Source organism: Thunnus thynnus, chromosome 11 (genome assembly GCF_963924715.1).
Source record: "Thunnus thynnus chromosome 11, fThuThy2.1, whole genome shotgun sequence".
NCBI classification, from domain to species: Eukaryota; Metazoa; Chordata; class Actinopteri; order Scombriformes; family Scombridae; genus Thunnus; species Thunnus thynnus.
The window spans coordinates 22,560,747-22,582,291 of NC_089527.1; the positions used below are offsets into that span (position 1 = coordinate 22,560,747).

General features: G+C 38.7%; 1 protein-coding gene across 2 annotated transcripts in view; it reads left to right on the forward strand.

Moving 5' to 3' along the window:
* The window catches only part of st6gal2a (ST6 beta-galactosamide alpha-2,6-sialyltranferase 2a), a 52,661-nt gene that overhangs the window by 22,542 nt on the left and 8,574 nt on the right, over nt 1-21,545 (forward strand). For both annotated transcript variants that reach the window (XM_067603879.1, XM_067603880.1), the window contains exons 2-6: nt 70-126; nt 209-1,292; nt 11,116-11,213; nt 13,676-13,777; nt 17,485-17,659. In XM_067603879.1, coding sequence (XP_067459980.1) covers nt 299-1,292; nt 11,116-11,213; nt 13,676-13,777; nt 17,485-17,659 — 1,369 coding nt within the window. In that variant the 5' untranslated portion in view covers nt 70-126; nt 209-298. The remainder of the gene's footprint in view (nt 1-69; nt 127-208; nt 1,293-11,115; nt 11,214-13,675; nt 13,778-17,484; nt 17,660-21,545) is intronic.

The following is a 21,545-nucleotide window of genomic DNA, read 5'->3' on the forward strand; positions in this document are numbered from 1 at the left end:
ACATACAGTAGACTTCATATATGCATGTGCACCCTAGCCTCTACTCATTTGTACCGCTCCTCTTCTCAGGGTCCTGTTGCATCCTGGCGGTCACATGGACATGAAGAAATAGAATCGTCCATTGAGGTGAGTACGTCTCAAACATCTGCTTTACTTGTGTCTCCCCTTACATTTCTTATGTTTCATTCTGAGCTTTCTTCTTTTACAGGCCCTCCAGCTGACCTCTGGGCTAAGTCCTGGCTGTGGGGCTTTGTTGTTGGTGGGCCAGCTGAACAGGTGTGTATGTGAGTGAGAGGTAATGAAGTCCAGTATGAGGCAGTGGCGGAAGCTGGTGCTGGTGGGAATGCTGGCTTGGGTTCTCCTCTTCCTCGCCCTCCTCTCTTACTTCCTGGATGCGCGTGCGGATGAGACCTTGACCTCTGCCGGCTCTTTACTCTCCCAGCACCCTGACACCCGTCGCCTGGCCTCCATACAGGCCTCCCATCAGCAGCTTGCCATTGTGAGGTCCAGGCTTGAGCTGGCCTCCGCCTTAACCACATCCTACCCTGGAGATGAACCAGAGCCTTCCACCAACTCCCCTAACTCAGAGTTCAGCCAGGAGGTGAGCCACAGCCCTAACAGTGCACCCTATGCCATTTACGGTAGCCAGGAGGCCAGTCGCCAGGAATACCTGGACCCCCAGAGCCTGGCTGCCTGGTCCTCGTTCGGCACAGAAAATGTGGGTTCTCACTCTGACCCTGTTGTCCGGAGTCGTGAAAGAACTTCCCAGACAGAGTATCTGAACCATGTCAGCGCCACACGCAACCATGGAGGGGAGGAAGAAGAAGATGATGAGAGGGAAAACGAAGACGAAGAACAGGGAAACAGAAAGAGGACTAGAGGCAGGAGGGTCGCTGGTGACTCCTCCGATCTGGAGGATTATTACTTCTCCAAGTCAGCCTCTGTGGTGCAGCGTTTGTGGCGGGGCCGCGTGTCGGCCAACATGTTGAGCCCTCGGCTGCAGCGTGCTATGAAGGACTATGTGAACGCAAACAAACACCACGTTTCCTACAAGGGGCATCGCAGGGTTGCCCAGAGTGCCAAAGAGCTGTTGTGTCAGATAAAAGCTCAGGCCCCACTGAGGACAGTGGACGGGTCGGAGCAGCCGTTCTCCTCACTTGACTGGGCTCGTCTTGTGCCGACCCTTCCCCTGGAGCAACTGTACAGACGGCAGGACCAGAGCAGCTTCAAGACCTGTGCGGTGGTCACTTCAGCTGGTGCCATTCTGCGCTCAGGACTGGGCAAAGAGATCGGTAAGTAGAGAGGACAAAGATTTTGTGTAAGGGCAATAAGGGGACACACGGCTAGTACCTTTTTTTTTAAAAAACCTTTTTGGTACCGACTGAGATGTCTGGCCTCTTTTGTTAAATGAAAAAAGGGGTTTGCAAAAAAAAATTTCATACTCCAAAAGGTTTTGAAGAAAGTATTGTTTTGTATTTTCACCTAAACATTGAATCATCACTAGTCTTAAAGCCCTACAGCTGTCAGAAGAAAAGGTGTGGGAGGACACACTGGTAGTAAAGATATAAGTTGAAAGGTCAGGATCTTTGAAAATGCTGTTTGCCCACAGACCTCCCACTAAACTAAACGTCCGAATCCCAAGTGGAAACATTCATTCAACCCTACGATACTAAAGTGTTGGACATAACAAACAACACGCTCATTATTCTGGTATTTGCAGTGCCTTCGCAATTGTTGGACTGAATGTACAGCATGTGGCACTGGAGGAAACACCACTCAGTGATTAAAATCAAAAAGGTTTACTGTATCTCCTCAGAAGCATTAATGTTTTAGCAAATTTCACAACCCTCTGCCTGTTAGATTATGATTATCTGCTGTGTAAAGTTGGGGAGTGGATCCCTGGATAGTGCAAGAGGAAAGCTGGGAATGTCCAAAATAGAACAATTTTCCAGGGAGCATCAGTTTACTTAGAAGCTTTTGCTGCAATCTGTCTGTCTGATCTGTTGATATTTCTTATTAGGGCAGAACAATGTGCAAAAAAAATCATATTGCGATTATTTTGACATATATTGCGATACGAGTCACAATTTTAATGGCAATAGTAATTTTTGCATTTCATTTTCACTGAAAAAAATAAAAAAAATTATGATGGTGTGATTTTTTTTTTTTTTTCTGGGGTCTGCACCAAACAGGCATGTTCACTTATGTCTGGAAAATATGATAGCACCACAATACTTACAGGTATGTTGTGTCACAACATACCTGTAAGTATTGCAACAAACAACATGCTCCTTATTCTGGTATTTGTGGTGCCTTAGCAATCGTTGGACTGAATGTACTAATTAATAATGGTATGTTGTGGCACAACATACCATTATTAATGAAGTTTTGTATGTTGTGACACTATAAGGGACGAGATTTCAAGTGGAGATTTTAGCCTGTTTGTGGCACTAAAGGAAAGGTCGAGTAGTAACCAAAATCATTAAGATTCGAAGTAAAATGGCCAACAGAACAATAGTAGCATCATATATTCTTAAATAAAAGGGCCTTGGTTTGAGACAAGCTAATATTAGAGAAAAGCATTAGTTCCCCTGTTTGCTGTTAATGTCATGTGATGTGTGGCACTGGTGAACGTTAAGGCAGTCTCAGTGCTCTTCCATCTGTTTCAAACTTCCACTGGGTCAGTGGCCATAATGTTTCACTTCCCTAAAGTCTTTTATTGTGAAACATATGCAAAAAAACTTATGCAAGAAGTGTTGAGTTTCTAATGGAGCAGCTTACATCCAACAAGCGCTACAAAGCGTATGTGTATATAGTGTAGCTGTACCTGTAAAGTACAGGTATAATAAGATTGTTCAGATCCGTGTTAAGATATTTACTGGAGTTAGCTAACAACTCCAGTTGAACATAAGTGATTCAGGTTAACCATGCAAGTGACTAAGCTGTATTCATGTCAACATCAATGTATTCTATTCTTGATCTCTTATGCTTAGGGCGTGATGGCTAAGATGTTGAACTTTAAAGTGCCGCTCCACTCAAAAATGTGTTGGTTTTTTTTCTTCTTACTTGACTTCGATGTTTGAGCTTCACTGTGCAGAATGATGTACGTACAGAATTTGACATTTAAAGGCTGTTTTCACATTCATCTGCTGAAAGTGGAAAGTTTCTCTGTGCTCATTGAAAATCAGAGTTTGAGCAGGATTTGTGACACCATAACTAGTCTGGAACCAGTCCTGGTCCAATATTCAGTTTACACAATTGTCATGTGGAAAACTGAAAATCTCCTGTGCACGCACATATAAGATAATTGAACTTTTTTTGTGTGGAAAAAACATATAAGACACAAATTATTATTCAAAGTAGATAATTTTATATACCTCTTACAACATGTCTGGAGGGAATCTTTAAAGGTCAACAATATCCATTTGCACTCAGTAATGATTTGCATGTGCGTAGGATTTTGCATGGCATTTACTTATTAAGTTGTCAAGCTGATTGTGAGCAGGGTTGAATGTGTGCCTAGTAGGCTATATGTCTTTGCGCTTGAGTGTGTGTGCTCTTGGTTTAGAGTCTTTGGCAGCTCTTTGGTAAGTGGGGAGAGTGTGAACTCAGGGACAGATGGCTCACTAGAAAAAAAAGCAGAACCCCCTCCGGTAACCAATCAGGCGCCTTCACATCACATATAGCCTCCTTGCATTTAATTGTGAATTCAGGTGCTCAAGAGCAAAAACTAGAATTAATATCAGGGTGGGGGGGGGCTTCAGTTTTACAGTATGCACTATATTTCTATAACATTTCTATATGCCGACAGAATGATATAGACTCTGCCTGTCCCAGATAACAATGTCATAGAAAGACAAGAAGGCTTAACAAGTTTGACAAGAAACCCAGATGCATGCAGGTTATGCAAAGCTACATCTGCACTTGACTTGTGATCACAGTGGAATTACCGGTGGTGCTGTAAGTGAGTACCGCAGTCTTTCAACGCTAATGCCTCCATTCGCTGTTGGAAAAGTTCCCCTGCTGTAAGAGAAATCATTATAAGGTCAGATTTATTTATAAAGCTGTAGGTGCAAACAGATTTTCTGCAAACTTCCTTCACAGAAAACAACACAGACTAAAACTGCAGTCAGTAAATAAAACGAGGGGAAATGAAATATATTCACTATGTCTGAGCGTGTGGCTGTGTATTAAAATGTTTTTGGTGTTTCTGGTTTCTTTTTCAATACTGAGGTTGACTTCACTATTTTAAGTAACAAAGAAAAAAGAGGCAGTCTTCAGCTTTGAGCGCCAGGCCTCGGATTTAAACTCGGCAGGTGTTTTCTAATCTGTTGATGTGTCATCATCTTCCATGCTTGTTTTTTCTTATTTCTGTCCAGTAATGTGGCCCATATGCACATGCTCATAAATAAAGGAAGTGAGCATATCTATTCAGCATCATACTTGTTCTGAGCATACATAACGCAGTACAAATCTGTTCTGAGCCTACTTCACTAGAAAACAGGAAGTAAGTAGTCAAAAAATTATTATTCATGACCAGTTTTTTTTTTTTTTTGAGGGCGACCACATACATCTTTATGTCAAACAGCAGCCGAGTATTGGTTCAGTGTGTCATCATCATGGTATTCAGTTCTCAAAAAAAGAGATTTTGCTTGATGGGGGGACTTACTGACATGACAGATGAGATAAATGTGTTGAAGCCGATTAATTATTGAACAGCCTCACAGTGTTTTAAACGCTTGACTTTGTTACATTAATTCTCCAGCTTAGACTCAACAGGAAATCAAACTGCATGGAACCCAATCTGTCTGCTTCTTTCTCCCCGTGCTTTCCTCACCAAAACGATGCACTGAATCAAAAAACACATTTTATAACTGCAAACTGTGAGAAATCACCTGAGATGTGAAACTCAAAGCCCTTTTCTCTGCCACTTGCAGTTTGGCTGACATTTAGATAATTGTGTTTCTCACTGGCTGCAGCATGTGAGAGCTTTGTAGCTAAGATTTCAGTTCAGTGTCAGGGTTAGTGTGATGTGCGGCTGCCATCATGTGGTCACCAGAATGAACAGCTTCCTCAGTACAGCACAGGGGGCTGAGATAATAACACATTACAGCATTATTTGATTCAGTGGAATAGCCCTGCAACAAATATTCTCTTTCTGGGGTTTGTAATGTTAACTGTTAACTCTCTCTCTCATTTTTGAGTCTGTAGTTTTTGTTGTTGAGTAAATATCACATTGAGGATCCAGCAATCTGTTTTGTTGAATGTGTCACCGACTGCTATGCCTCTTTGTAGTATTTCTGCAAAATTTGGCTCATGATTTTAGATTTTTGTTTTTTGGAGGATCAAATATGACTTATTTGTTTTGTTGTCCTTTTGTAACTGCTATTTGATTGTATTTAATTTCTAACGTGGCGCCCCCCAGTGGTAGTTTTAAAAACAAACAAACGAAAAAAAACCCCCACTGAGATTTATATATTTGAAAGCAACACATAGACTACCTTTTTCACTGGGTTTATGCCATCAGAATAATTTGAACCATGCTATAATCACAATAAAATTCTACTTATTATGGCATTAAACCTAAATGTAAGTTAATATTTTTTTATTTTCTTGTTATTTTGCACGTGAATACATGAGACAAAACAGAAATAGCCCTGATGCAAATATTATCTTCATAATGGTTAATCTTATAATAATCTATCAATTTTTGTCTAGTCAATTAATCAGTTAGTTTAAAAAAGTCAGATAACAGTGGAAAATGCCCATCACAATATCCAAGGAGCCCAAGGTGACTTGAAATGACTTATTTTGTTCAACCAACAGTCAAAATCCCATATTCAGTTTACAATTACTACATCAAATAAACAAAACAGCAAATCATCACATTTAAAAATCTGCACTCAGTGATTGTTTGGCATTTTGCTTGAAAAATAACCTGAACAAATAATCAAATTTCTGTCAATTTATTTTCTAGATTGATCAACTAAACATTTCATCACTCATGTAAATTATAATAGCAATATTTATTTACACAGTGCTTTTCTTAAAGCCACAAGTGCTTCACAGAGAAGAGGATAAAAAAACTTTCAAAGATGCTACAGAACAAAACCAGAACATGTGGCAAACTGTGACAAAAGCTTTCTTATAAAAAATACTTTTAGAAAGTATTCAAAAGAAGACTTGTGTGTCTGAGCACAAAAGGTTAATGTAGTAGAAATCTTTTAAAACAGTTGATTATCCTTAAAATGGTCCATAGCCAGCATAGCAGGGCCCCACACTGGGATTAGGCTGGTAATTTATTTGGAACAAGGTCTTTTTAATAGATTTTCAGAAGTGAGCAGTCATTAAGAAAATCAATTTATAGCATAACAGGGAGCCAGTGCAAAGTGGTCAATACAGAGGAAATAGAGTATGTCCCAGAAATAACTGGAGCCAGGACTGGAGCCAGGAGAAGAGCTGTGATTGATATTAGAATAAAGTTAGATTTTAAAAAATGTATTCACAGATGACAAGTTATCTAATTTCTATCTTCTTTCTTTCCTTTTATGAGTTGGACAAACTGACAAACAACTGACTGGATAACCTTCTTCACTTGATCGATAAAACAGAAATTCACATTAATTATTACTGCCGTCCTGCTGAGGACATTAACTTCCTCTCTATAGTTTTATTTGTCAGGCAAGGAAACCGACATCCGCACTTAAAGACACCTCACTCTGAAGTAACTAAATCATAACTACAGAAGCAGCTGCTGTACAAAAACTCAGTTATATTATACAAGTTTAAAGCCAACTAGCAGCTGTGTCACAATATAACAATCTAACTACGTACAGTATCTATGTTTGAGTTTGTAAATCAACATGAGGCATCTAACACGTTCTAAAGAGTGCAAATAGGCTGTGCCTCAGTGCCAGGAGTGTCGATCGAAAACTGTGAAATTTATTTATAATGTGACAAGAAGAACGTGGAAAAATACTGCATCAACAGAAGTAGCAGCGGTGAGCGGTTTAATCTCATAGACGTGGATAGATGCACACTTGAGCATTAAATTAATCAAAACCTGTATGACAGAGTGTGAATAATGGTGTTGTAATATTGTAGTGTAATCACCGTATATGTCACAAGCTTCACATACTTTACGATAGAGCTGCCTCTGAAAAATTACTGCTGATGTACGAAGCACAAACGCTTAAACCCTTAAAACCATCGAACCAGTGGATGTAATTCCCCCTCTCCCTCTTTTTCACACAGACAGTTTAAAAAAGCCAGCATTTAATTTCAGCCATTAATATAATCGCTCAACTATTTAATGTGGTGATTTGTCTGTAAGAGGATATACCCGACCCTTGTCATAAATACCACTTTTGTGAAATAATATTTTAAATACTTGTTGCCCCTGTGTCAGACAGGTTGTAATTTGTATTGCTGTTGAGGAAATTATAATGTCAGATGTCTTTAATATTTGTACCCTCTCATATACATACACTATATGGATGATGAGACAATATTAGAAACATTTAATGATAAAATATGTTGCAACCTTTCACCACCAGTAAGTCGAACTCCTTTCATGAACTTTTCTTGAAAACCAATTTAAAAATCCATCATGAGCTCGAGGCATTTCCTCTCGAAAAACTAATCTAATGTTGACCAGACTGGACATACTATTGGTTAATAGGTTGGTGGCTCTATAAAAAACAGAAAAAGAAAGACAGAAGGAATATAAAGTGGTTTTCACTCTGGAGAAACAACACGCAGCGATAATGAAATTAAGAAGATAATTGCAAACACAAGGAGAGACTGGAGTATTGATCCTAGTCAGGTTGATGTTAATCAGATAAACAAAAAGTGGAAAGGATAGAAAAAACAAGTGCTACATGTTGCACGTGCGGATCTGTCTGGTTTCTCTGAAGAGATAGAAGAGTTGATGCTTTGACATACAGCACTTTTTTTCAGTTTAGAAAGAATGTAGAGTTGCAGAAGCATCGGAAAGTTAAAATAAAAGCCTTGAAATGAAGATAAGACTAGAAAAGCCTGGAGCTGGTTTTAAACTATATAATCTTCAAGATGTTTCAAACTCCTGCTTCTTAACTTGGGAGTGAGGTATAACAATCACTTTGGTCTGTTGTGAATAGATTTTTTTTTTTTAACATTTGATAATGAATGTGTGTATTTTTGGACTATTTTATTTCTTGACTGGCTTTAAACCTCCAGGGCTCCTCTGAGAAGGAATCAAATGAAATGACGAACGATTCTTTGATCAAACCGCTCACTACTCTGCAGCCTGTGAAGGGGTCGCACCTCATTTTAAGGGGTCACAGTCAGACAAGATAGAACATCACTTGCTGTAGGGGAAAAAAATAACCATACAAGTTATTTGTCATGAACACAACTGACGTGTGAGCGGGTTTCCATTCAGGCATTTCTATTAGCATTCATGAATACGCTCAAGTGTGCCTTATTTTATGTTTAATTACATTGTGCGATACTTTCTCATTAACATAAAATAAAGCATGTGTGATAGTGGCTGCACACGTATAAATAATAAAAATATACAATCAAGGCTCTTTAATTAACACTAATAAGAGCAGCATGTATTACTTGGCACTTCAGGTTCAATGAGCCAAAGGCTTAAATATGTAAAAACAACAGTGTATGTACTAACTTGTGGTGGCACATGTGTGTAAAAACATCATCAAAAACACCCTGGAGCAACAAAACTAGAAATAGTTGCGAAAATAAAATAAATAAAGTAATAATAAATACATAAATAAAGCAAATAAACACATACAATTTCACAAAATATTTATATAATGTGTAAAAATATGAGTCTCCTCTCTTCTCTAAAATGAGCTTCAGACTTTTTGCTTTTATCACCAACATGCATTTCTTCTGGATGTAGATACAGAACGATCTGTGCTTTTAAGAAAACCTTATTGAAATTCCAGCAGTCTGGTGTAGCTCTGTAGGGAGCAGGCATGTTGACAGGATTATATTGGAGCAGGAGGGTGAAGTCAATGTCAAGCCAGCAGTGATGGGCAAGTACTTTTTTACTTTAATAAAAGTAACAATACCACAGTGTAGAAATACTCCATTTTTTTTCAAGATTTTACCTAAAGTGCCTTTACTCAAAAACATGTTTTTCTTCTTGTTCCTGCAGTCTGTGCAGAAAGATGTATGTGTAGAGTTTGACACTAGAAGGCTGTTTCCACATTCATCCACTGAAAGTGGAAAGTTTCTCATTTTAAGGGGCGGGCCTACGAGCAGGATTTGTGACATCACAACTAGTTTGGAAGCTAATCACAGTCCAGTACGCAACTTACAAAAGTGTGATGTGGAAACTTGAAGCCTCCAGTGCGCAGAACACTGAGAATGAACTTGATAGTGAAGTAGGAGGCATCTTGTGTCCAGTAGTTTTTTTTTTTTTTTAAATTAAACACATTAGCATATTCATAGATTGTGGAATTTGTAATGAGGGTGAATGAGTAGATGTTTAATGATTTTAAAGTGATAATTACATTACAACTTTACTTTTTTTGTGGAAAAACAATATCAGACACACATTATTGTTCCAAGCACAATATGTGTGTGTTTCTTAATACATGTCTGAAGGATATCTTTAGGTAAAAGTACAAAAGTATTAGCACCAAAATATACTCTAAAGTACCACAAGTAACTCATTATGCAAAATGGCCCATTTCAGAATCATTTGTCATTTTATTGGATTATATCCATGAATGAATTCATTTGTAAGCATCCCTTTAATGTTACAGCTGGTAAAAGTGGGGCTGATTGTAAATACTTTTATATACTGTTGGGTAGCTCAATCTGTAATGTTACATTATTATTTTTAGTTAATTCTGTTTTGTATTAATAATTTGAATCTGCTCAGTAACTAAGTAGTAAAGCTGTCAGATAAATATAGTGGAGTTAAAAGTACAATATTTGCCTCCAAAGTCTAGTGCAGTAGAAATTAAAGTACAAGTACTTCAAAATTATAAACAATTGTAAAAAAAAAAAAAATGTTTACAAGAGTAAATGTATTGCATTACTGTCCACCACTGCACTGTGTTCCCTGAGTGTTTGCAGTAGGTAGGTTGTTGTTGTTCTGAATGCCGATCAGTGTTGTAACAGTGCAGGGGTGGCAGTGATGAAAGAGTATCAGATCAAAAGCTGGAGGATCATCCATTCTGGTGTCAGATCAACACGAGAGGATCAGTGGCACTGATGGATCGATCAACAGACAGGCGGACATTACAAGTTTGTAATTATTACTACAACCATCCATCAAGCTTAGGATTTCATGTTGGTGTGTGAAAAGTGAAGGACGCCATGTGAACCAAACAATGCGGACTTGCAGAGTTGGAAACTGAAATGTTCTGCGAGTTAGTGGTGGCTCATCAGTTACCCGAACTAACCACTAGAGAGCACTTTGGTTACTTCTGTGAGCCTGCCAGACATCATTGTTCGCCCATCAGTGTGATCATAATTTACAGCGCTGCAGTCACCGTGTTGTCATAGTGAATTCCTGCCACAAAAAAAACTTGTTTGATGTTGCCGGGCCATTGATCTCACTATCTGCAAAACAGATACTGTGTGTGTGTGTGTGTGTGTGTGTGTGTGTGTGTGTGTGTGTGTGTGTGTGTGTGCATGAGTTGGAAGTCATACATATGCAAATGAATGTGTGCATATTTCAGTGAGTCACAGTATGCCTTCCTATGTTTCCCGTTGCTCTATTCTGTTTAAAATTGCCTCCAAAAAATGATAAGACTAAGCAGTAATTCTTGAGGACAGCGGTGACAGCCTGAAGACCTGGCTAATGTGAAACATTTAAAGTGCAAAAGCTCTTGATTTCAGGCAGTTCGTCTTAATTTAAATTTATGGAGACAACTCAATAATGTTTGCCAGTAGGGATGAGTGTGAACCTCAGTGCTCATATATCTGTAGAAAGGTGCAAAAAAACCTCAGCAAAGTGAGGAGTGGGGGGAGGAAAAAAACCTCATTTCCTACTGAAGCTCAATACTCAATACTGAAGGTGTTTTATTGTGATGATACTGTGACATTTTCCTGTGTACAATAATGACTTAATAATATTGCGTATTTGCATTTCAGATACTCATGATGCAGTTTTAAGGTTCAATGCTGCACCTACGGAAGGATACGAGAGAGACGTGGGGAACAAAACCACCATCCGCATCATCAACTCGCAGGTGAGTCTGGTCTTATATGATGCATCATAATGAATCATTAATAGTTATATATCTGAGAGAGCTGCGTCATATTCACTGAAACGCACGTAAGTTATGTGGAGTGGCATAATAATTCATGATTTATGACTTCAGTCCATATTATCATACACGTTACACAGTTGTTCTAAAATGTTTTTATTGTGTAGTAAGTGTTGTTTTATTGATGGTTTGGTTGTTAGTGTTGCTTCACTCTTGTTTTTTTATTTTGGCTCAAAAACCATTTGTGAATAGAGATGATTACTCTCACTATCAATTATACATTATAGTAAAAATCCTGCTGTGTAGATGCAGTACTGTGCAAAAGTTTTAGGCACGAAATGTAGAAAGTGAGAAACCTAAATGATATCAATATTTGCTTTGATGACGCTTTGCCTTTAAAACAGCAGCAGTTCTCGTCGGTACACTTGCACACAGGTTTTTAAGGTACTTGGCAGGTCGGTTGTTCCTGCATCTTGGAGAAGTTGCCACAGTTCTTCTGTGGATTCAGGCGTCTCAGTTGCTTCTGTCTCTTCATGTAATCCCAGACGGACTCCATGGTGATGAGATCAGGGATCTCTTGGGGCCATACCATCTGTTGCAGGACTCCTTGTTCTTGTTGTTGAGGACGGTTCTCTATGAGTCTGAGGCTGTAAGTTTGACTTAGTCGCGTGGGCGGATTCAAAGGCTTGGACCCAGCCGAGTATGCTTGGGGTCGTCATACTGCAGAATAAATTTGGGACAGATCAGACGCCTCTGTGATGATAGTGCATAATGCATAAGAATCTGAAGTGCCTAAAACTTTTGTGAAGTACTATATATATTCATAGGTGTTTCTAATATTTTGTCCATCCCATTCATACGTATAAACCAATACAATTCAGCAAAACCACACGTGCTTTATTGCAGGATGCATTAGTTTTATGGTATTAAGGTGTACCTAATAAACTTGCTTTTAAGTATAGATTTGACTTTATAGTTTGACATTTTTAGAAATACGCTCATTTGCTGTCTTGCAGAGAGTAAGATGAGAAAATTGATACCACTCTTGAAGGATAATTACAATAAACTAAACTCTCTCGTCAGTCTCAGCTGTCTTAGCTGAAAGTACTTTAATTCTGGGCCTCAGGAAGCAGTCGTACACACACACAATGCAGTTAGAGAACACTGTACGCACAATGCTGTACATACAGATGCTTAAAGATCAACACCAGAACACTTGTCTTGTACCTCGGCACAGAGAACAACAAGGTCACTTATTCATTTATTCCCTCATATGTCAGGACTCCAAACACCATGCAACAAAAGGTGCTGTTAGCTAAGGGTTTACGTGCAGTAGAGAAATGCGATAAGACTAATGTGATGCCGCATGTTTTATGTTTACTGTTGTCGATTTGATTTTCCTGATTTTTATGCTGCTGGTTTATGTTTTATCTTTAGGTACAATGTGTGCTACTGGTTTTATGTCACTTGTGTTCTCTTCCCTGTGGAGACAAATGTAGTATATCTTATATATCTTTTAACTGACGCAAACAGCTCCCCTAATTATCTCCAGCTGGAGCCAGTCACTGCAACACACACTAACAAGAGATGAACCCCTGCAAGGCCACATCTTATCTTTACAGCTGGTCCATCTGGCCCCCACTAAGTATGGCAGGGTCACAAACCTGTTCAAGTTATACAAGACATCTTGACCTTACAATGATTCAGCATTTCAGTATACATTCTCAGTAAGTTTCCACTACAACTTCCTTATCTGTCAGTTTAATATAAGGATAAAACCAGATGCAGGTTAGTTTAGCTTTGCATAAAGACTGGAAACAGGGGGAAACAGTTAGCCTGGCTCTGTCCAGAAATAATAAAATCCACATACCTGCACCTGTAAAGCTCTCTGACATCTTGTTTTACTGGCGGATATGTGCTTGAATATTTCTCGGAAGGGAGCAGTCGAGTCTCCACTCACAATGACGACATGACTCCAGGAAGTCTGGTGACCGTGTGAACCATTGAACTATCGCCTTTAGAGCTGCAACAGTTAATCGATTAACCGATTAGTTGGTCAACAGAAACTGCCAAACGTTTGCTGGTGCTAGCCTTTCAAATATCAGGAGGTTCTGCTTTTTTCTGTTTTATGTAATCATAAATGAATTTGGGTCTTGGACTGTTGGTCAGACAAAACATTAAAGACACTTGAATACATTACCTTATGGCTTTGGGGAATTATAACGTGCATTTTTCACCATTATATGACATTTTATAGACTAAAAGATTTATGAGGATTGCTGAGTAAGCAGATTAGTCTGCAATGAAAATAATTGTTAGTCACAGCCCTAATTGCTTTAAGGAGATTCTGGCTTTTAGGCTGGTTGTATTGGGTAAAATAACTGCTACTATATGATTCAATACTTGCATTTAATTTGGTATACGCTATATATTTCCCTCTACAGATTCTGGCCAATCCCAGGCATCGATTCAACACAAGTTCTATCTACAAGAATGTGACCCTGGTGGCCTGGGACCCTGCACCTTACGCTGTCAACTTACACAAGGTAGGTGCTTTTTTTTTTTTTAATCAAATGAGCCTAGTGCTCATACAGACCAAACAGCCTGTTCATTAGACTGTCTGCAACCCGCCACTGCTTTCAACTCAGTTAACTTCAAAAGACAATAAAGCAGTTTCAATAGAGGATGCGTTTATTGTGACACCAAGGCCATAATAAATGGAAAGAAAAATTTAACAAATCTGATTTGACGCGTGTGATGCCAGCAGCCATTTCAAACACACAAACAGAATGTCAGCGGTCACACCTGCAGCTGACCTCCCCTCCCCTCCCCCTCTCCTTCATATCCATTGTCTGGTCTTATCTATCTCTGCGCCCTTCATGAAATCAATATTTGTTATGACCACACTTTGCCTTTAAAACAGCAGCAGTTCTCCTCATTACACCTGCGCACAGTCTTTCAATGTACTTGGCAGGTCGGTTGTTCCTGCATCTTTGAGAATTTGCCACAGTTCTTCTGTGGATTTAGGCATCTCGGTTGCCTCTGTCTCTTCATGTAATCCCAGATGGACTTGATGATATTGGGATCAGGGCTCTGTGAGGGCCAAACCATCTGTTGCAGGACTCCTTGTCCTTCTTGTTTCTGAAGCTAGTTCTATATGACTGGCTGTATGTTTGTTGCCTGATATCAGACAGAATTGTTATTTGACTCAGTGGAGCAGGCAGATTCAAAGATCTGGACCCAGGCAAGTATGTTTTGGGTCATTGTCATGCTGCAGAATAAATTTGGGACCGATCAGGCGCCTCCCAGATGGCATTGCATGACAGATAAGAATCTAAACATCTAGTGCATCAAGTGCCAAAAACTTTTGCACAGGGCTGTATATTCAGTGGGTAAAATGGCAGAATTATAGAATAGATGAATACTTTCACCAAATTGAACAGATTAACAGTAAGACAGTAAACACAACACTGTAAAAACAAACTCAACACAAAAAGGTAACATCAGAAATAAATGTGCAGGAGCTGATGGAGGAGTTCATATTTGTTCATTATATTGAGTGTCCTTGATACAAAAAAAACCTCTTTTTGTTTACTAAGTGTGGTCAAAAACATTGACAGCAGACAGTTTTCACAAATTCATAACATAGGTGGTGTTTAGTGTCATCAATCATAGAGCTGGATACATCCATGTTGTACAGAGCTTCTAATGATTTTTCTCAGAGGCTTACAATTTTCACGGCTGTTTTGACAACCTCAGCCAGCTTGTTTTTATTTAATATTCTGACTCCAAAACTGTTTATTTTCTAACATGAAAATTTCTGGCCGGCTGTCTTACATATAGGTCAAGCAATTTCTGGAAAAATCTCTCAGGAGCCATGTTTATTCATCTGCATGAGAATTTCTGTTGAAAGGCTGATCTGGTGGCGTGGAGAGCATTTCTGTATTTCTGTTTTGTTCCAAAATCATACATTATTTATCTTTTAAGTTAAAAAACAAAAACCATATGTGAATAATGTAAATAAAACATCACCCTCCTATAGTACTAAGGCAGCACAAAAAACAGCAGGAAAAAAATATTCCACCTGCCTTACAACTTTTCTTCTGTCTTTCTTTGAAGAGAAGCCATTAAAGCCATTAGAGTACAACTAACAGACGAGTTCACGATCAGTGGCCATACCCCCAATCTGTGTCTCTTGTGTCATTTTGTTTTGAATCCTTGACATTTCAAGAAAGAAATTCTCTGTCACAGCTGCAGATGGAAAGTGCCGGATACATTCTAAAGATGGTTTACATTCCCATTTCATTTCCATCAATAAGTGACACACTAATTACATCACTGTGCTTTATGGTTTGTGAAAAGAATCCACTTCACTGTGATCCATTGTACTGTGTATATACATTACTGTGCAAAAGGTTTTATGCACTAAAAATAAAGTGAGGATGCTTTCAAAAATATTCCACCTGCCTCACAATCTATCTTCTTTGAAGAGAAGCTATTAAAGCCATTAAAATACAGCTATTAGAGAAGTTCAATCAGTGGCCCTACCGGCAATGTGTGTCCGTTGTGTCATTTTGTTCTGAATCCTTGACCTTTGCAAAAGGAAATGTTTTCTGTCATGGCTGCTGACAAGAAGTGCCGGATACGGTCTAAAGATGGTGTACATTCCCACTTCATTTCTATCTAAAGATGGTGTACAGGAAATGTTGATTGTCACCCACATCCAGTACTATCAGTGAGAAAGATGTTCGTCCAAATCAGAGGAATAAATATCCTTGTCTTTTACCTTTACACTTCGCCCATGTTGAAAACAATTACCTCTGTTATTCTGCTCAGCAAGCGATTCAATTGGCTAGATTACAAAAGAAAAGATAAGCACAGGCTTTTACACGTATTTCCACTTGCCTACAAATATATAAAAAAATCCCCCCCAGACAATGAACACATGAATAGTTTTATTTTTGTATCTGACTATTTACATGAGCCATCCCTCATGGAAATCATTCAGACAGATTAATCAAAAACAAACCAAACATTCTGGCATGTAAACCCACCAGCATCTAACAAAGACACAGCAACACAAGCACAAACATAATGTACAAATTTAAATAAACACAATCCAAACAAAACCAAATCCACTTTTGCATCTGTTGATGACAGAACATTGTATATCTGAGCTGGTTTATAAATAAATAAATACATAAATAGATAGCCTGTAATATAAATTAAAGTGTGAGGACTTTATCTCTCAAGTTTTATTTCTCTGACTGTTGCATGCTTTAGAAATATATTCAGAAAAAGCAAAAACCTCATCAAAAAGGTATTAAATTAAAGCTCCATCCTCAATTCTAATTGAATCAAAATCTGTAATTTATATTTGTGACAAATCATGATATAAAGGACAGTAGAGCATGAAATGAATTTCGTTTTTCACCTTGCTCACTTCACAATATTCAGATTCTTTCATCTTCAAGCACAGCTCCTGTATCTTCCATTTTCAATGCATGTGCACAGAGGGAGCTCTTACTTTTAGGCAAATTATCCTCAACATATTTTCACATTTATAATCTTTCTTAAAGATCCCCTCCAGACATGTTTGAGTCTGCATATTCATAGAGTCTGGATTTTTCATTTCAAAAGTTTTAACTGCTGGACACAAGATCCTATTTCACTGTAAAGTCCATTATCAGTGTTTGTGCACTGGAGGCGTCAAGTTTCCACATCACATTTCTGTAACTTGCATACCGGATTGGCTCCCAATCTCGTTGTAATATCACAAATCATCCTCGCATGTACAATCTTTAAATTGAGATTTAACGTGAGCACAGATAAACTTTCCTCCTTTCAGCAGATAAATATGAAAACAGTCTTCTAGTGTCAAACTCTGCACATACATCATTCTGCACAGTGAAGCTCAAACATCCAGGTGAAGTAAAAAAAATAGGTAAAGCACATTTTTCAGTGACTCCAGGGGCCAGTACACACTCCATTCGCCCTTTGCGGTACTCTGTCATTGTCTGGTGGAGGTGATATAGAGTGAGACTGAAAACCTGGCACCTCATGACGACTATATTGATTTCATCTTGCCATCTGAAACTGTTTGACACATGTTTATTGACCAGTGTCGAGAAGAAGCTGAGAGGAATGAGAATTTGTACAAAGTCTTGACAAAACTCGCAATATTTGACCTCCCTGTGGTTTGAACTCCCTGTGATCATCTCTCCTCCTCCGCACCCCTCTCTTTCTACATCAGTGGTATGCCAGTCCAGACTACAACCTGTTTGGTCCATACGTGGAGCACCGCAAGCGTCATCCCGGCCAGCCCTTCTACATCCTTCACCCCAGCTACGTGTGGAAACTCTGGGATGTGATTCAAGGCAACACTCAGGAGAACATCCAGCCCAATCCTCCCTCATCTGGCTTCATAGGTGAGTACACACACGTACATGCGTACACACTCCTGGTATGCATGCAGTGTACATCTACAGTATTCTTTTGCAGTTGCCTCTGTACTCTTATCTTTCCATTTCCTTGCCTCCTCCTGGAGCTGATATATGCGCGCATGCACACACAAACACACACTCTAAGTCATGATGAAATTTTTATCTTCAGTATGCACAGTGCACAGTCTAACAGAGAACATCTGTGCAGGGGGTGGAATGTGACCACTGTAAGCACATCTTGGAAACTCGCCACCATGTCATTATACATCTCATGTTGGCCTCTTCCACCATCATTTTCAGACGTTTCAAAATGGTGTCAGCTGTATAACATAAAATATCCAATTACGGCCCAGGCCCTTGTTTATCTCTAAGCAACAGACCATTATTCTTACGGTTGCTCAATGGTATCCGGTATTATGTCCATTCTTAACATTGAATGAACTCATCAAGAATGATTTCTTGTTGTTTTGCAGCAATGTTGGGTTGTCACAATGATGTTTGATGCGGAAGACACAGCGTAATACGGAATCTGCACTGTCAAGTTTAACAAAAAAAAAATGACCTAATCTCTTCTAATTCAGTTTTTGTGTACCTCCCTTTACTTGTTCTTAGTGCCATTTAGAGAATTATGTCATCCTGAATATTATTATTATTGTTGTTGTTTAATGTACAAAACAAGCCACACACTATGCCTAAAAGAGACAGATTTATTTTTTAGCCCTGTTGTTTAAAGCTGTATTCTGTTGCTGTATTACAATAAAGCCAGCCACAATCAACTCTTTTATTTATCACAGCAATCTTGCTGCGATAAATATGGAATTAGTGTTATGGAATTAGTATATACTGTATGTTAGCAACAAAAGAAATGAAACTAGTCCCTAGACTTGATTTCTCTCCGACTAGACTGACTGTGGTAGACTGCCTTTGCACAATCTGCTTTTTCATTCACGGCCATCAAACACTGTAATATGCGTCCAGCTGAGCTTAAAACTCGCACAGACTTTCGTTCTCCTGATGATGCAAAAAAAAAAAAAAGGATACTAAGCAACCAGTCATGTCGACATTAATTTGACCGTGATTCTGATTTTTAATTGTAATGAATTATAATTTTATAGTTGTACTGGATCAATATGCTGGTGTTTATATGCTGATGTGTGTTTGTACATTTGTCTGTATAATCGTCAGTGTGATTGAGACTCTGTCATGGTGTTGCATGTAAATTCATGTTTTTAGTGTCTGGTAATTGTTCTGTGTGTAACTGCCCAGGGACTGCAGATGGAAATGAGCTAATAGCTAAATCTGGCATAAATCATCTCTTCTCATGTTGAGATTAATGTTTTTGTACCTTGTTTAATAAAGACTACTACTACTACTAATAATAATGATAATAATAATAATGATAATAATAATGGAGGTCTCTGAGGTTCAGATTTAGATTCAGTTTAGGCAGAAGTATCAAACAAGCTCAAGCGCAAGCAGCACACAGGTCAGTTTGACCTTGAAATTCAATGTGCCCCCTGTGAGGCGTAGTGAGGTGGGAGGTTTATTCAAATGAGGCAGCCCAAACAAAAAGAGTTGTTGGTATTTTGGTGGAAATAGGAGAAGTTGTGCTGAGAATAAATATCTCAGAACGACATCTGTCACTTAACTGGAATATTACGTTAAGCAAATGCACAGCATTAACAGAATAATGCTTAAAATGTAAACAAACCATTTTAATTAAACACTCCATTCAGTAGATGCATTTCAGTCTGCATTAAAAAATAACATTTAATCTGATTAAAGCAGGAATGTCTGTAAAGCGGTCTGCATTTATGGACATAAAGAGTGATTCTTTCTCTGCGGTCCACAGCTGATTTTATTCTGTATGAAAACCTTCTCCCTTAGTGCAATGTGATTAAATCACATGCAAATGACACCAGGCTGCTACAAAATAACCACACACATCAGACTGGTCGGTTATAATGGTATTCTTTTTATGTGGGACACATCAGATTACCAGAGCTCATCAATCTTGTATGTCATTGCCTCCTTCCCAACTATATTTTTAGCAAAAGTAGCATTTCATGTTTATTTGTAATTATGGCCACAATGACAATGCAAACATGCTGATGTTTAGCAGATATAATGTTTGCTATGTTCCCTATCTTAGTTTTAGAATGTCATTAGTTTTTCAGGTTCTTAAAACCACAAATGTGAACCTCATGGTGGCACTAGAGAGAAAAGTCAAGGGATCATCAAAGCCATTAGGATGTCTGTACAACATTTCCTGGGAATCCGTCCAGTAGTAGTTGAGACATTTCAGTCCGAACCAAAGTGCTGGACAGACTGACCGTCCCTAGAGCCGATGCTGTTAGCATCGCTAAAAACTAAAAGTGGATATTTGGCAGAAAAAACACACAGAAAAAATCACATCACAAAAAAAAATCAATTATGGTAACACACCAGTAGACTAACATACATATATCTACTGATCGTCAGTTTTTTAAGCATATTTAAAGCATCAAAACAGAATAGAATAAAAAAAAACCCAAAAACATTCAACCATAGACGACATCAGGTGATTTCACATGAGCACAGTTTAACCACAGAGGACAAACAGGTCACTGTTTGATCATCAGCTTTCATTAAACATGGTTAAGCAGACTGGCTGTATTACAACCTTTGCCCTGCGTTGGTTCTCTGGGATTGCATGTGACTGTATTCTGGTACACTGGAGTAAATTAGTCACCGAGGTGGCTTGAATGAAAGGCAGCAGGGCTTCACATTGAAAACAAGACCTACTGAATTTTAAGGCTTCACTGCCTACATCCTTATTAATGAAATGATGTCAGTTATATTGTTTTCATTGTACTTATATGTCAGCCTACACATATTATTAGACTGCTTTCTGTGAAATCTGTTCTATGCAGTTTGTATAGATTCATTTTAACCCAGCTGTTAGCAAGAACCGGCCTTCAATAAAGCACAAACACAGTCCCCCTTGCTGTTGTTAGGGATTTATCCATTATTGAGCCTGTATTGTTGTTGTTCACCCACTGCTGAATGACTGCAAATGGGCCTGTTTTCTTCCAAACTCATTATTTTACATTATATGGCAGCCGCTTTTGTAGAAAGTCGTACAAAATAAGTCCATTAAACCTCCATACTGTAGAAACAAAAGCTATTGTTTTAAAGGAAATTAGTAAGTTGGGTGTTGGTTGCTCCTCTAGTATTTGGATGTCATGGCTTCATGTTAAATAGTGGTTGATGTGCAACTCTTTTGTCTTTGTCTTTCTGAAGAAATGAAAGGTAGTCATTAAGGCTGCAAGAGGGAGGAGAAGCACTGTGCACTGTTGGCACAGATGCCACAGTGGGTTTATGCTCAAGACACAGAAGGAGTTGTAGCACTGTCACAAGTCAAGCTTTGCCTGCCAACACTTGATCATTTCACTTTCAGATTAATTAGATTTTTTTTTCTGTGTTTATGTTCACGTGTTAATGACCATAATGCCGTAATGGCTGATCTAGGCGGCTAGTTTCTGTGTTACTTTTGGTCTGACTTGGAGACAAACGTTTGAAAGGATTCATGTAAAAATCCTGTTTCCCCAAATCTCTATAACAAAGCTGGCCAAGTGCAAAGTGAGCATGACCCATAGAGCCACAATGGCCGCATTTATGGGAAATATAATAATTAAGCAGTTTGCACACAGTTTTATAGCACTATCTAGGCATGTGAGGTTTCCAAACATTTCATGGATTCATTGTTGTCAAAGTGAAAATATCACACAATCTCTGCTGCTCTGTTTCACAGCCATAGAGACAGGCATGACACGTTCATGCTGTTGATGATTAGAAAAGGGTCAGAAATAAGTTGGCAGTATTCTGGCAC